Source organism: Eumetopias jubatus, unplaced genomic scaffold (assembly GCF_037043125.1).
Source record: "Eumetopias jubatus isolate StellerSeaLion01/CBP00866 unplaced genomic scaffold, mEumJub1_p1.0 scaffold_2, whole genome shotgun sequence".
In the NCBI taxonomy this organism is placed as follows: domain Eukaryota; kingdom Metazoa; phylum Chordata; class Mammalia; order Carnivora; family Otariidae; genus Eumetopias; species Eumetopias jubatus.
The window spans coordinates 45,432,469-45,446,275 of NW_028274808.1; the positions used below are offsets into that span (position 1 = coordinate 45,432,469).

The following is a 13,807-nucleotide window of genomic DNA, read 5'->3' on the forward strand; positions in this document are numbered from 1 at the left end:
GATAGAGTAGGCCTTATCACACTCACTGTAAGTGGTCCAAGCCCAAAGGGATGCTCTTTTGGGTTCCTGTGATTCCCGGATGGATGTGACAGAGCCGTTTCAGGAGAGATCGAAGTCAAGAGTAGCCTCTGAGTTGAGGTGGGCTGGGAGATTTAACATTTTACCCGGGGTCCTTCAGACAAACCTGTTGGTTTTTCCTATCTCATACAGGCCCATCTTAAGTTTTGATGTTGAATAAAACTACTTCTACCCCCTTAGTTATAAAAAAGGCCACAAGGAGCATTTATGTGGATATCTGGAAGTGAGATAGTTAATTCCATTCCCAGGAAAAGAAAAATAAAGCTAAGTTACAAAACTAAATCTATATGCAATAAAGTTATTATATACTGCTTTGTTTAAGCAGAGTCCTCTGGAATTTATGTACAGTACATTAGTTTTCAGCTATTTATATTCCACAGTTAGACCTTAAGATTCTCTGGTTTTAAGACAATTGTTAAAGATACTTTTAAAGCTCTGAGCAGTTACAGTACATAAAGATGTTAGCTTTTTGTTTTTCATTAGATGCAAGAAGATGCAGGCTCAAAGCCCGGTTGAAGAGCCAGGGTTGAGCAATTTGGTAAATGTGTTGGAAAGGAAATTACACACTGGAGGATCAAGACTGTAAGACACTAGCTCATGAGAGATCAAGAATTCAAACACGACATTCATATTCGTCCATGGCCAGCACAGATTCATCACACGAATTCCATTTAACACCTTTATGGGCATTTAAGACATGCATTTAAATTAAGTCGCTTCTCATCAGCTAACTCTACTGGGGCAACCATCTTAAAAGGGCCCCACAGCTTCCAATGACAATGACTGGGCCTTACGTGAATGCTTTGTGTTTGAGAGGAGTCTGAGGGGACCTGGGGAAGGAACGTGATAAAAGAGGGTATTTTCTCCTGCCGAGAGGCAGAAAGATCACACATATTCTGTCTGTGGGAATGCTGCCATTGCAGAATGTTGGGATATTGATTACAGAAGCCTCGTTTCATGCAATTTTCTGGAAGGGGAATAGAAAATAGGAACTACCTAAAAAAAAAAAAAAAAATCAAACCAGGCACAGTACACTCAAAGTCGGTGTGTGAACACCTTTAAAATGATGCTAGTCTGGCGAGGCTGTGAATACCTCTCCCTGCTTATGCACTCTCATGGGAAGTGCGTTTGATGTGGGAGGGAGAGGCCGCCTCACCTCGGAGGTTCCTGAGGAGGACTTTCAGCTTCTGTGGCTCGCTGGTGCGCCTCCTGTTGAAGTCAGCTCGTGGGTGTGTTTGGGCACAGTGATCCGTCTGCAGGATGTGAAAGAGGCTGGCCATGTTGGGCCCAATTTTCTCCATCAGGCTGTCTCTGATGGTGCTCACCGTGTCTTCGTCACATTCCAGGAGGCTTCGGACAAGCCTATTATAGTATCTGCATTGAGGAAAGAGAGCACATGCAACAGTCAATCAGGGAGGGCAAGGCAAGACCTGGCCTTTCATCTGGGCTGCAGATCCCCACTGGCCCAACGGTGCAAATCCAGATGGTTCATCAGCTGAAGGTGGCTTTCGGCTCTAACTTTTAGGCAACGCTTCCTAGGGTGCCACGGGATGCGAGACAGCTCTCGCGTTTAATGCTCAGGAGACTTAGGTCACACTGTGAAGAATCGGCTGCCAACAATGTCTAACAGTTTTAGAAACACACAATCGTATAGCTGGAGGGGATCTCAGAGATCATTCAGTGGCTATATATCATCATCTCATTTTATAAAGAAGAAACGAAGGTGGGAGAACTGCAGTGACTTGTCTAAGGTCGTGTGAAGGGTTAGTGGTAGAAGCAGGACTTAGTCAAATATGTAATGAAGTGAGCCCAGCCCTGGTGAGACTGTTAGATGAACAGTCACTCACACGCATTTGCCGGTATTTTGATGCATCTTTGCAGTCCGCCTTTTGCTCGGTGGTGTGTGTGCACGTGTACGGGCACACGAAGGTTTTGGACTAAACTTGTATTTTTAAAGGAGGCCACTGCCTTCAGTGTCTCGTGCGTTTTTCTCTTCGATTTAACTTCCCTACCATACGCTCAGCTAGCCTTGCTAATGGCCATTGACCGATCCCATTCTCAGTCTTCTTTCCAAGGGACATTGTAGTCAGAAGGCCAGATGCCAGGCAATGAGGACCCTGAAATGGAGGGACTGGGGGTCCCTGATGGTTTCTGCTTCAATCATTCCAAAGTCTTCCCCGACTGCTCTAGCTTTTGCTGGCCTCTTCCTTTTTTTGAGCATTTTATGGACACGTGGTTATTAGCATCACACAGGTCAGCATTCCCTGCCCGACTGTGAACTACTGACGGCAGGATTTGTGTCCTTGTTCTTCGTAACCCTCACGTGCCGGCATCCTAGTTGCTTGCTCACTGTCCATTTGGAGATTTATTTTGTGGTCACGGAGGAAATGGGGAGTTTGAGAAATTCTAATTCTCTCCAATAAGTCAGGATTTCAGAAAGAGAAATTAGAGGTAGGTGTGGTTGAGTCTTACCAAAAAAAACCTTGCGTTTGGTATCAATCACCTTCGTCTGAGGTGCAAGTTCTTTAGGCAAACGGAACGCTGTGGCTAAGTGTTATGGCTCAGACACAGACTGATACTGACAGCATATGAATTCCTTGTCCTGCTCATCGGGGAGACAGTTCAGGTAATTTTCCAATTTGAGGTGGCACTTGTCAAAACCCATTAGCTCTCTGTTCACTAATAAGAGACTCTCCCAATGACAGTGACCTACAGTATTGATGTGGAGAGACTCTTTCCCCAGAGGAGCCTGCAGGTCGCTGGGGCCACAAGATCTTCCATGAAAAGAAACCTGTTTATTTTTAACTCACCTCACAGAGCACAGGATCAAACATCCTTCCAGAATAACTTAACCCCCCAGAGAGGTCCTTTCAAGGATGCACGGTAAACAGAGTGGAACACGGGTAATGAAGCAGAGCGGTCACCCTCCTGCGAGTGAGCAGAATGAAGCTGGGGGCCCCAAGCAAAGTGCCGTTGTCTGGGTCTCGGACAGAGTCCTGGCTCTACCCCTCCCCCGAGGGAGGATTATATCCAGCTGTTGTTAAAATTGGGATTCTCTGGCACAGAAACACATTTTCCAACCCTTTGGAATTATAAAGCACATGAGTCAAAGCAGATCTCACTTGGATGGGGAAATGGGGAGAAAAATGGTTTTGGAAAAACTGAGAATAAACTACTTTGTACCAACAGCTTCAGATACCTACACACCCACATAGATCCCCAGGCACCTCTTTACTCTTGGGCTCTGCGAGGACATGGGTCCCCTTGATCTCTGCGTCTGTTTTACAGGGTGATTAGATCTTACAGAATAAGGTTTCTGATCTCTCACCCTCCTGACCCCCAACCAGGACTTTATAACTTAGAAGTTAAACCCTTCCATTTGTAGAAAGAACTGTCCATAACCGATTGCCCTCCCCTGCCCCCAGGGGACTGAACTGCAGAAGATGGTCTCTCCTTAGCTCAACGTTGAAAGCTCTTGCATGGATGATGAAGTCTTAACACCAGTAAGGAAACTAAGCCTCGCCTCTTTAAGGCCACATGTGTCCCTTGGGCCCCACTCTCCCTCTCTGAGGGCTTCTGTCTTTTCTGTTGCTTTCTCTGCTTGCCCAGATAGGACATCTGTTCTTGGTGTTTCTCCACGATGGCCTTGCCAGCCCGACCACCCGTAGTGACTGTCCCCAAATCTACCCTTAGCTTCTCTAGTGGAGCTTTGTGAACCTAACAAGGGCAGGCTAAGAGTGCTCATTGGAATAGAAGATATCCATGGCTCCATTAGCAGCTCCTCCAAGTCTGGGAAACCTGTCAACCTGTCCGGCCGCCTTGCTGTCCACATCATTGGCCAGAGTGAGCGACAGTTTAATACCGCACCTCTCCATTAAGGGCTGGAATACTCAGGAAGGGCGCTGACCTCTGGGATTGTGTGGATTAATGAGACAGACCTTTCCTATCTAGAAGTCACCAAGTGAGATTATTTAAGAGAGTGCATCTCCAGCAAAAGTTGACTTGGCAATTGTCACATATTTAATCGAGGCACCATCTTGTACCAACTGTTCATGTCACTATAGCTGTTGGTAAGATGTGCCTTCTCTTTGAGAAGAGAATGTACACAAATGCAATCGTTGATCACCACGGGGCACATTTACTCAATTCTCCTTGGTATTCTATTTTTTTTTTCTATTTTTATTCTGCTTGGCTTGTGGATATTTCCTATAGGTTCTACTGGTTGCCATTTTTGAAGTAAGAATCAAATGGCGTGGCTCAAGGCCACATGCGTTCTAGGCCCAGCTCTGTCATTCACTAGCTGGATGACCTGTAGTGGGGCACTTTCCTCTCCGGGCCTCTGTTCTTTAAATCAGCACAATGAGGTATTTAGTCTAGATAACCTCTGTAATCATCTACAGCTATGACATTCTGTGTTTCTAGGGATTTGATATATAAATTCCTTCTTAATTTAACAAAGATGGTGCAGGTCTGCCTGAGGACCATCTTCTGCAGGAAGACTTAGAACTAGTTAAGGAGATTCCTTTCTTCACCTTTATAGGGGATGGCGGGATGTGCTGCAGGGACTTGGCGGGCTAAGGGTTCTGATTATCCGGACTGAAAGGATTTTTAAAGCATGTTTCTTTTTCCCACTTTGAAAATTCCCTCACAGACTTTTTTTTTTTCTTGGTAAAGAATAAGATCAGATATTCTCCATAGCTACTGTTTCAGCCATGCTTACCCAAATACACACATACTGCCTAGGAACGTTCTGTGTGAGGGTTTATAAATAGTCCTTTGTTTCCCTTGATCAATATTATTCTTCTGTTTCCTGTTCCCTATCCATGCCCTAGAGAGCTGGAAGCTTCGTCAGTTTTCCCACTCTGGATCTGGATTGGTCTGCTTTCTTCCCAAGCTTCACACTGCTCAGCTTGCCTGATCAATTTGCCTGCTCTCCCTCAGGGTTGAGAGAGCAGTTTGTAAATTCAGCCAGGGGGGGGACATCCAGCTCTTCTTTCTCTTCTGAGTGTGTTTCTCTCATGGAAAACATCCCTGTTCTGGCTCCTGGTCCAGTCACAGGCTTTTGGATTCTCCCAGGCCCAAATCTCATGCTAGATAAGTCACAGGAAGGTGGAATGAACCTGTAACTACTTCCCTTCACAATTCCGTGCCAACTGGCACAACTTCGTGTGTATCTGTGGTGGGGCAGAGGCTGGGAAAGCAGGATGTTTCAGGAGAGTGAGGAGCTTAAATAGAGCAAATCAAGCCCAGCAGGGAACCGGAAATCTCTACAGTTCTGAGCAGGAATAATATTAGCCAGTTGAAGTGAAATAATTGAAGAAAGAGCTGCATGGAAGATTCTGGTCTTCAAGGGATGGCCACTTTTCCCCACTTTCCTAATAAGTGTGATTTCCCTGTGATGGAAAAGGGAGATGACAAGACTCCTTGTGACCATTTGCTAAAGGTGGTAAAAAGGAGACCCCCCCCTTTGAAAGGAATAGTGGCCTGGATTAACAAGTCCTATTACTAGTGTCTTCTTAGATATTTAGGATCACCAGTCCAGAATCTGTGTCATATCACCAGTCCAGAATCTATATCATATCAAGACCTCTCCCTTCATAATGGAAGATATGACCTCAGTTGAAATAGAGAGGTTCATATTGCCTCCAAATTGGTTATTTGCTATAAGTCACAAATTGTCACAGGATCCTTAAAGATCTAGACTTATAATAATGGTGTTGCCACCATACCCCTGCCCCCCAGTTACTACCACACAAATACATACTTTTTCCTTAGCCCCTGTCTACTAAGAATCCTACTAAGAATCCTTTTTTTTTTTTTTTCCTTATGGTGAAGGGAGTCTCCAACAATTAGCCAGGGTTGGGTTTTCCATTTTTTTTTTTTTTTTTTTTTTCCTCTTCAGGTGTAACCAGATTCTTCTTAGGAGAATTTTAAGAACAAGGTCAATATAAAGAGATAGGCCTTTTGAGATACATGCTGGATTTGATTTTCTTATTCTGAGGAAATCATTTAGGACCCATTGTCACTTCCAAGTACTGAACCAACAAATTTATAAATTGACATGAGGTTCTGAAGAGCACCTAATGTGTAGGTAAGTTTTAATGTCACGGGCATTTCCCTAAGGAAGCATTTCCCTAAGGGAGAGCTACTTTTCCTGTCTTCCAGTTGCACATCTGTGCCTGACTCAATCACTGGTCAGCCCCGGGAGGAGTAGGCTGTTGCCACTGTTGGAAGAAGGGTGGCAGCACCTGGTAGGAAATTAACCAGGGAAGCCTGTATTAGCTCTCAGGTGGTCGGGTAACATGCAATAGGACTGATCTTTGTCAGTCAGTGCGGATTTGTCCGGAGAGTCAAAGGATCCTAGCGCGTCAGGACTGGGAGGCAAGTTTTAGGCTGCGGGGCATCACAGTAGGCTGAACTTGTCCTGTCTCCACTGTCCCTGTCATACCTCCACCCCAGCCCCATGGACACCTCTCTTAACTTCATCACAGATGGGGGGAAGCCCAGGTCTTGCTGGGAAACCTTGTAGGCCGTGGAATGAGATGTCAGCCCTCTCCTGGCTGGCAAAGACCGTAGCCAGAGGCACAGAGAGGCCAGTGCTCAGGTATGACTAGTTCAGTGGCTTTGGGTCATGTGAGAATACTGAGATGAGAATGTGACTGAGCAGTCACCAGAACACCATTCTGGGAAATCTTGGATTAGAGAAAGGAATAACATAGGACTGGGAGGGAACATGGGAGTCATCTTGTCCAGCCATTTCACTTTTCACAAAGGAAATCCGAGTCCCAGGGAAGTGACATGGCTTACTCTGGGTCACCTACTGAAATACCTGCTTGGGCTTGGGACCGACTCAGAACACATGCAGATTTAAAAGTCTGCATTATGACATTTGACCAGGGTTTTAATAATGGCCAATTGTGCCGTGCATAGCCGTAATTTCAGCCAAATTTGAGGTCTCACAATCTTGTTTCCATAAACTTCCCAATTCCCTTCATGCTTATGGTGAGAAATGACAATGAAAATGCACCCAAGGATGCTGCAGATGAAGCTTTCTATTAGCTGCATGGAAAGACTTTTTCTATAACAGAAAAAAAAAAAAAAATCCAGGCTGCTTAAGCTGTCACAACCAATCACAAACATATTTTTTTTCCTGCAAAAGCTGGGAAGGCTGCAAGCTAAAATAAGATCATGACTGTGGCAATTAACCCCCTTCTGTGTCTGGCTCTGTCAAAGCCCCGCCTCCCCCCCCCCCCACACCATTGCAGAAAAGCGGACTCATTCTGTACCTGTTGGAGAAGTGATTGGGGAGCTGGACGACCTCGGTGATGGCTTCGGGGTTCCGCTTGGCGACGCTGCACACGTTCAGCTTGCTGTAGCACTCCTCTTGCACCTCAGCAATCATCCTCTGAAAAGTGGAGCACCTCCGAATGGCAAGGAAGACCTTGGAGGTGACCCCATTGGCGATGCACTTTAAGCTCTCTTTGACAAATGCTTTTCCCTGTCAGGCAAGGGGTAAGGGGGAGAAGCTTTAGCTCGAGCTGACCAGAGAGGACATGTGGAACTTAAGGGGGCTTGCCTTGGCACTGTCTCATGGCCATCTTCGTGTCCTCGCAGTGAGAAAATTGTACGCCGTGGCCAGGATAAAAAAAGTGTCCCTACTCTCTTTGTCTACCTTCAGAATTGAGCTCCACAGAAATAACGACACAGGGGGAAAAAAAGAGATGAACCATAATCCACCACCCCGCAGCTTAAAAATAGCTGTGAAATGGCTTTGTCTTCTTGGGATTGAGACTTTGATAACTCACAAGCTAGTATGCTAGGTCATACAGTGAGAAGAACTTCTTTGTTCGAAGTACGTTTTTATTTCTTCTTGAAGAGGTAAAGATTTCCTGCTCATCACCCCCTCCCTTATAAGACAGCCTCTGTCAGTATGGTACATTTGTGCGTTAGAATGGGTGGGGAGTGTCCTGTAAAACCGACTTTCTGGCCAAAATTGTGTGTGTGCGCATGTGTGCCCGTGCGTGTGTGTGCGTGCACACACCGGAGCTGAGAATTTACGCTGAGGAGGCTGAGAAGCAGAGCAGCTTCCCTACAAGACTGGCTCCTAAGAACAATAGTCTAACAGGGCATTAAAGACAAGCAGCCCGTGGGAGGCATGGGTCAAGGTCAAGGTCTTATTACCTGAGTGTCAAATTTAGCAGCGCTGTACAAGAAGGATTTACAGATGTCGTACATCCCATCTGTGTCACAGGTGGAGTTTTCCAGGCATGCAAAAGCCCCACAGCCAACCTGCAGAGCACTGTTGAGGCAGCGAACCACTTCAGCTGAAAGAGACAAATCCACCCAGTCTGGGTCAAATGGTGACGGTGATTCAACGGGGTCAAGGTGGCAAAATTCAAGGACAAGGAGTCAGAAGAGCCTATCTTAGATGTCTGCCATGGGGCCAGTAGAGGGACCCGTTCAGAGGGGGTAGGAGTGGAAAGAGTGGGGCAGGCAGATCTTTTGGCTTCTAAGAGCAAGAGCACATGGAAGGAGAGAGAGGGCGTGAGTTTTCCCTCTTGGTCTCACCATTACATACAATGTTGGTGGCTGGAGAAGTAAGGCCAGAATCTGCGGAATGCAAGTGCTTGAAGAAGCTCTGTAGCATCAAAGGGCATCCCTTAGAGCCCGAAAGCATAGGAAGACAGGAGGCGATGGCTGATGGCTGGTGGGCAGGTTTAGGAAGTGGAAGGGCCAGGGAGTCCATTTGGCTTCCAAAAATGCACTCCAGAGTAATAAGAATGGAATTTTAGCCTAAATGGCAGAGAAGAATTTGCCAGGAGTTCATCTGGAGACCCTTCCGATTTAGGGCTTTTAACTTACCTTCCCATTGGCAGAAAGGAATCTGGTCCATTCATGTTTCATCCCAACCCCCACCATAGGTCAGTGCTTAGAGGTATGCATAATCTCTCTTATATTAAAAGCCATTTCTTTTTTAAAAGAGAAACACAGGTGTGGAATAACAAGGCCAAGGCACCCCTTGTGCAAGACTGGAAGAAAAACCGCAAAGAACTTGCATGAGGCTTTCTACATTCTGGATAAGATCTCCCATAAAAGTAATTTCTCTCCTTCAGAAGGGGGGTGTTCTGGCAAGCAGCTCGGCAAGAAATGATCTGCAGCCTTCATACCATAGGATTCTCCTCTGAGATCAAAAGCGTGGTTCAGTTAGGCTTCCCCTCCCCCTCCCACCACCCGCAGCCTCTGGGATGTTACAAGTCATTTCCCTAATTATATATTTCCACGGGTTCAAATTATAACTTTGCTTTAAGCAGTTTTAATATGCATTAGGGTTGCTATTGTTTTAGGCAAGCTCGAATTGTGAATCACTGCATTTCTATAGCAACTAAGTACAAAAGGAAGTGAAGCAAAGCCCTCCTCTAGGCAGGGACCTGTGCTCTTCGCAGGGGAGGGTTGTCTGCAGCATTTGGACACCTGCGATCTCATCTTGGCTGACAGTTGGGGGGCTGGGGGCAGCAATGTTAGAGGAGCAAGCCGGACAAGTGAAGTCAAAAGGCAGAGGTGTTAGTACCGGCTTCCTAGGGACTCTTGTCCTCTAGAGGCCAAGATAATACACAATTAACTGCCCCGGGAGTCAGAACCAGAGTGACACCTTCCCCTTGAAGAAACTGCTGCTACGTTTCACAAATACTCTTTTTTGAGGGTCCCTCTGGCCTGGGGCTGCATGGGCAGCCGAATGAAGCATGAGGAAGCTGGGAGGAGGAGAAAGAGCAGTGTCAGGGGTGGGATGTGTAAGGTTTTCTCTGCATCTGCCTGGGATTTGTCAGACTTGAGGGCTACGGTTCCGTCCATCTGTCTGCAGAGGGAGCTTTCTGTGTGCTCTCTGAAGGGTCAGGGAAGTCCAGTTATGGGGTCTTAAGGGTGAAGGAAGGGGAGCAGCATCTGACAAATCATGTCTCACCTTAAGATCAGCTTCAGCTTCTGGAAAGTATAGAGAGCGCTTTGAAGCATGCCAACGTTCAAGCCTTTCCCCCGCCCCCTTCCCCCCCCCCCCAAGAGGGTACGTGCCAGATTTCAGGCAATCAGGCTAGGCTTATGCAATGAAATACCCTCAGCAGAGCGCCCAGCTTCTTCGTTAGTTGCATGCAATTTATTAAACAAAGGAGCTCCACTTCCTAAGGCTATTGGATTACACTGGCAGTTTATTGCCATCAGGCATGAAGCACATTTATTATCAAGATCAGCCGTCATAGACACAGTTGCAAAAGCGAGAGGCAAATGAGGACAGCTCTTTGGGGGAGAAACCGGTCCTGGGTTTGCCGCTTACCTGAGTTCTGAGCTGCCACCCGGGATTTCCTGGGGCTCACAGAATCATTCTGCTCCGCCTCATGGGTTGCAGAAGCACTGATCACCAGCACCAGAAGCACTGCTGAGTTTTGGAGCATTCTCTGAGAAGTTTCCGCTAAGTTGTTGGGTTTTTTTTTTTTTCCTCCCCCCCTTTCCTCTTTCCCTCTCCCGGCTTGAGTGAAGATGTGGATCTGGATACACTGAGAGCCTAGGTGAGGATTTGATGAGGGTTTTTTGTTGCTGCTGATGCTGCTCCTGCTGACGCTTTTGCCGCTCCTGCTGCAGTGGCTGTTTCTTGCACCTCTGGCTTTTGCAAACTGGGGGCCCAAGAGCTGCACCCAGGGATTTTATAGCCGTTCTTATCGGTCCTTAGGATCAGGGACCAATCAGGTCCCTCAACTGGTCTGGCTAGCCAATCGGAGGGCACGCTCATTGGGCTGGAGCTGTTTGACTTCTTAGAAATATTTTCCAGCAAATTAAAAGTACCTGCTGCCAATGTTTTACATGTGTGTATGACAGTGTGTGCATGGACGTGTGAAAAGCTATTTTCACTGAATTAAGGGATGACTGTGTATTGATTGAACTAAAGAAAAATCATATGAAAATCTCAACAAGGTGCTTTGGGAGATCCATCTTTTTTTTTTTTTTTTTAATGAGCTACTGGCGTGGGGAGGGGGTGGTGGCCGGGGAGCAGCATCGGCAGGATGGGGAATGTGGTCTCTTTGGATTCTAATTTAACCTCTTTATAGCAGTTTTGGTCTGATTTTTCCAGCATACTGTCTGTGTTGTAAGTTACATGCACAGCACTGTCCCCATCTCGTTGATACATACATATGGGTCTGGGATGCACTCTGGTTGCATCTGGGCATCCAGAGTTCTCACTCACATATATGAGCCCCTGAGGAGGGACATATGTGAGTGGAAGGGCCCTGATGGACTGGCGTAGGACGGCTCTGAGCTGTGGCCCCAATTCCTCTACTGACTTTCTCTATGACTGTGGTTAAGTCCTTTTACCTTGTTCTGCCTCCATTTTCAGATCTGAGAAATGCCCACGTTGGAGTCTAGAATTACTTACATCTCTAAAACTATGATTCTCCAGTAACACAAATTAACCTCGAGTCCATCTTTTTAGTCACCGGCAAGATTGCAAACTCCAGGAGTGTTTAGCTACCATAGGTACACACATGCACACCTCCAGGCTCAACAGAGAGACATTGGACATGCCTGGAACTTAACAAACTGTGTTTTCAAGGCCGGGGACTTCATAATCACATTGAAACAATAAGCTGGCCAAAGCAAGACTAAACCTGCTAGGTAAACCAGTTCATTTCTTGGGGGCGGGGAGGGAGTATGGGGGCAGGCAGGACTGGGAAGAAGGAGTAGGAAAAGACCAGAATGTGTAGGAGAGAAGACTGATAAGCTGTAGACTTAATGGGGGAAATTACAGTGGCATCAGAAATCATGCCTAGTGTAGAAGCTCGTATTTCCTTACAAGCTGGCAACACTGAGCTATGTCCCCAGCTTGTGAAGGAGGCTGATGATCCAGGAGAGGACTTATCAGGGTAAAATAAAAAAGTGGGCATTGCATTAAGGACTGGCGTGAAATGAAGGGATTAAGCAAGAAAACCTTTACAAAATTTTAGGACATAAATAAGAAAGGGCCATTGGAGATTCACAGAGACAGGAGCAAGATGATCTTGCAAAGAAACAGACAGTGGTTTCAGTTTAGATCCCAAAATCTTCAAAGGTTGAAGAAAGAATGCCAACTCTACTAACCACAAACCAAGACTCAGCTCTGTATGTGTGAGGGGAGTGGGCATGCTGAGTGATTCTAGCCCCGCCCCACTTGCACAAAAGGATTGTTTGGGAAGCATGAAGTTTGCTAGAAAAAGGATGGAGGAAATAAAGGATAAAAGAAATATCTAAAGGCAAGGAAGGGAATTTTCACATTTTCATTAAAGAATAAGTACATTTCAATTTAGATTAACTGACAGTATTGGCATTTCTCAAGTACCTTCTAGGCTGGGTGCTGGGGGCTGAGTGGGGGAGGGTAACAGAGAAGAGATACAAGAGAATGAAAAGCAAGGACTCTTGTTGTTGAGTTTGCAGTCAAGTTGGAAAAGTGGTCAACCTCAGTCATGTTTCCTGAAGGGTCAGGATGTCAGGACCTTGGATGGTAAGAGAAAGACCTGGTCAACACTGGGTAGAGATGTGGGGAAGGCTTCATGGAAGGGGCTTCAAGGAAGGGTCAGTGTGGGAAAGATGTGAACTGCGGTTATTGCTTTGAAAGAATTTGGGAAAAAGCTATGACTATTTCATTTTTTCAAAAGTGCATATCTGGGAAGCTCAGAGATTGTCCTTTTTGCTTTAGGCAGGAGAGGTAGACAGATGGCAATGCAATATAATAGTTCAGTGTTCTCTTCTAGAAGGAGAACAAGAGGAGAGATGCATGCATTTCCCTCCTGAGGATCTTGCTTTCTGTTCCTCAGCATTCTCTACCTCCTTAGCTGTCTCTCATTGTTCAAGGCAGCCCTGGTTGTTTCCCCTGTCGGCCTTTCCCCATGTTGGCCTACTGGCTTGGTAGGGTTGTAGAGTGATGATTTCTCCCATCCACATTCTTTCCCCCATTATCTGGGGGAATCCACCGAAACACAATGTCCTACAAGTGTCAGGATGTGTTTTATCTTTTCTCTGATGTTGATTTATTATTCCTTCTTATTTCACTCATTGACTGTCACGTGCCTGGAGGTTCATTGCTGGGTGTGTGAAGTGTTTCACAAGGACAGATAAGCTGTCAACTGAAGAAACCCAACAGCGGCCAGCCACTTTGGTGTGAATGTAACTAGCATGAGCATCAGTGCACTTGGGAACGTCACAGAAGGGAACTGGGGGTCTAAGGAGAAATGCCCAATGTAACGTTTCTTCCCAAAGAGCAGTTGTAAAGTTTATGTTGGGCATTCGTACCTAGACGGCAGCTCAAGGCTCTCTGAATATTCACGATCATTGCACTCTTATCTTGGCCTTTGATATAGCAGTGATGGAGGAGTCTTGGGAACTCTGGGGGTGATGTCTGGTTCTTTTGCAACTCTCCTGGGTGGTATGAGAGAATACGGAGGAGTGTGAGCAGCAGGTTTCTGAGTTTGAATTTTATCCTGCAAGCAACAGGAACAGGGAGTCATTAAGCATTCTTGACTAGGAATTATTAGAGGATACACTGAAGTTAGTGTTTGGGGAAGATCTTTTGGTCAGACTTACGATGGTTTGGAGGAAGAAAGGAATGGAGTTTAAAAAAAAAGAAAAGAATGGAGGTTATAAGACTAATAAGTAATACTAGTTTGTGACGATAAGGTCCTGGACACCTATGGTAGTGGTGGGAAAGGAAGAG

At 46.1% G+C, this 13,807-nt stretch overlaps 1 protein-coding gene across 1 annotated transcript; it reads right to left on the bottom strand.

Annotated features, from left to right (window-relative positions):
• Nucleotides 1-1,181: 1,181 nt before the first annotated feature.
• Nucleotides 1,182-10,570, bottom strand: STC1 (stanniocalcin 1). Its single transcript, XM_028114348.2, has 4 exons — nt 10,403-10,570; nt 8,260-8,402; nt 7,365-7,576; nt 1,182-1,452 (listed from the first exon to the last, which is right to left on the bottom strand). The coding sequence occupies exons 1-4, from the start codon at nt 10,518-10,520 to the stop codon at nt 1,182-1,184; spliced, it is 744 nt and encodes a 247-aa protein (XP_027970149.1). The 5' UTR covers nt 10,521-10,570.
• Nucleotides 10,571-13,807: the final 3,237 nt, after the last annotated feature.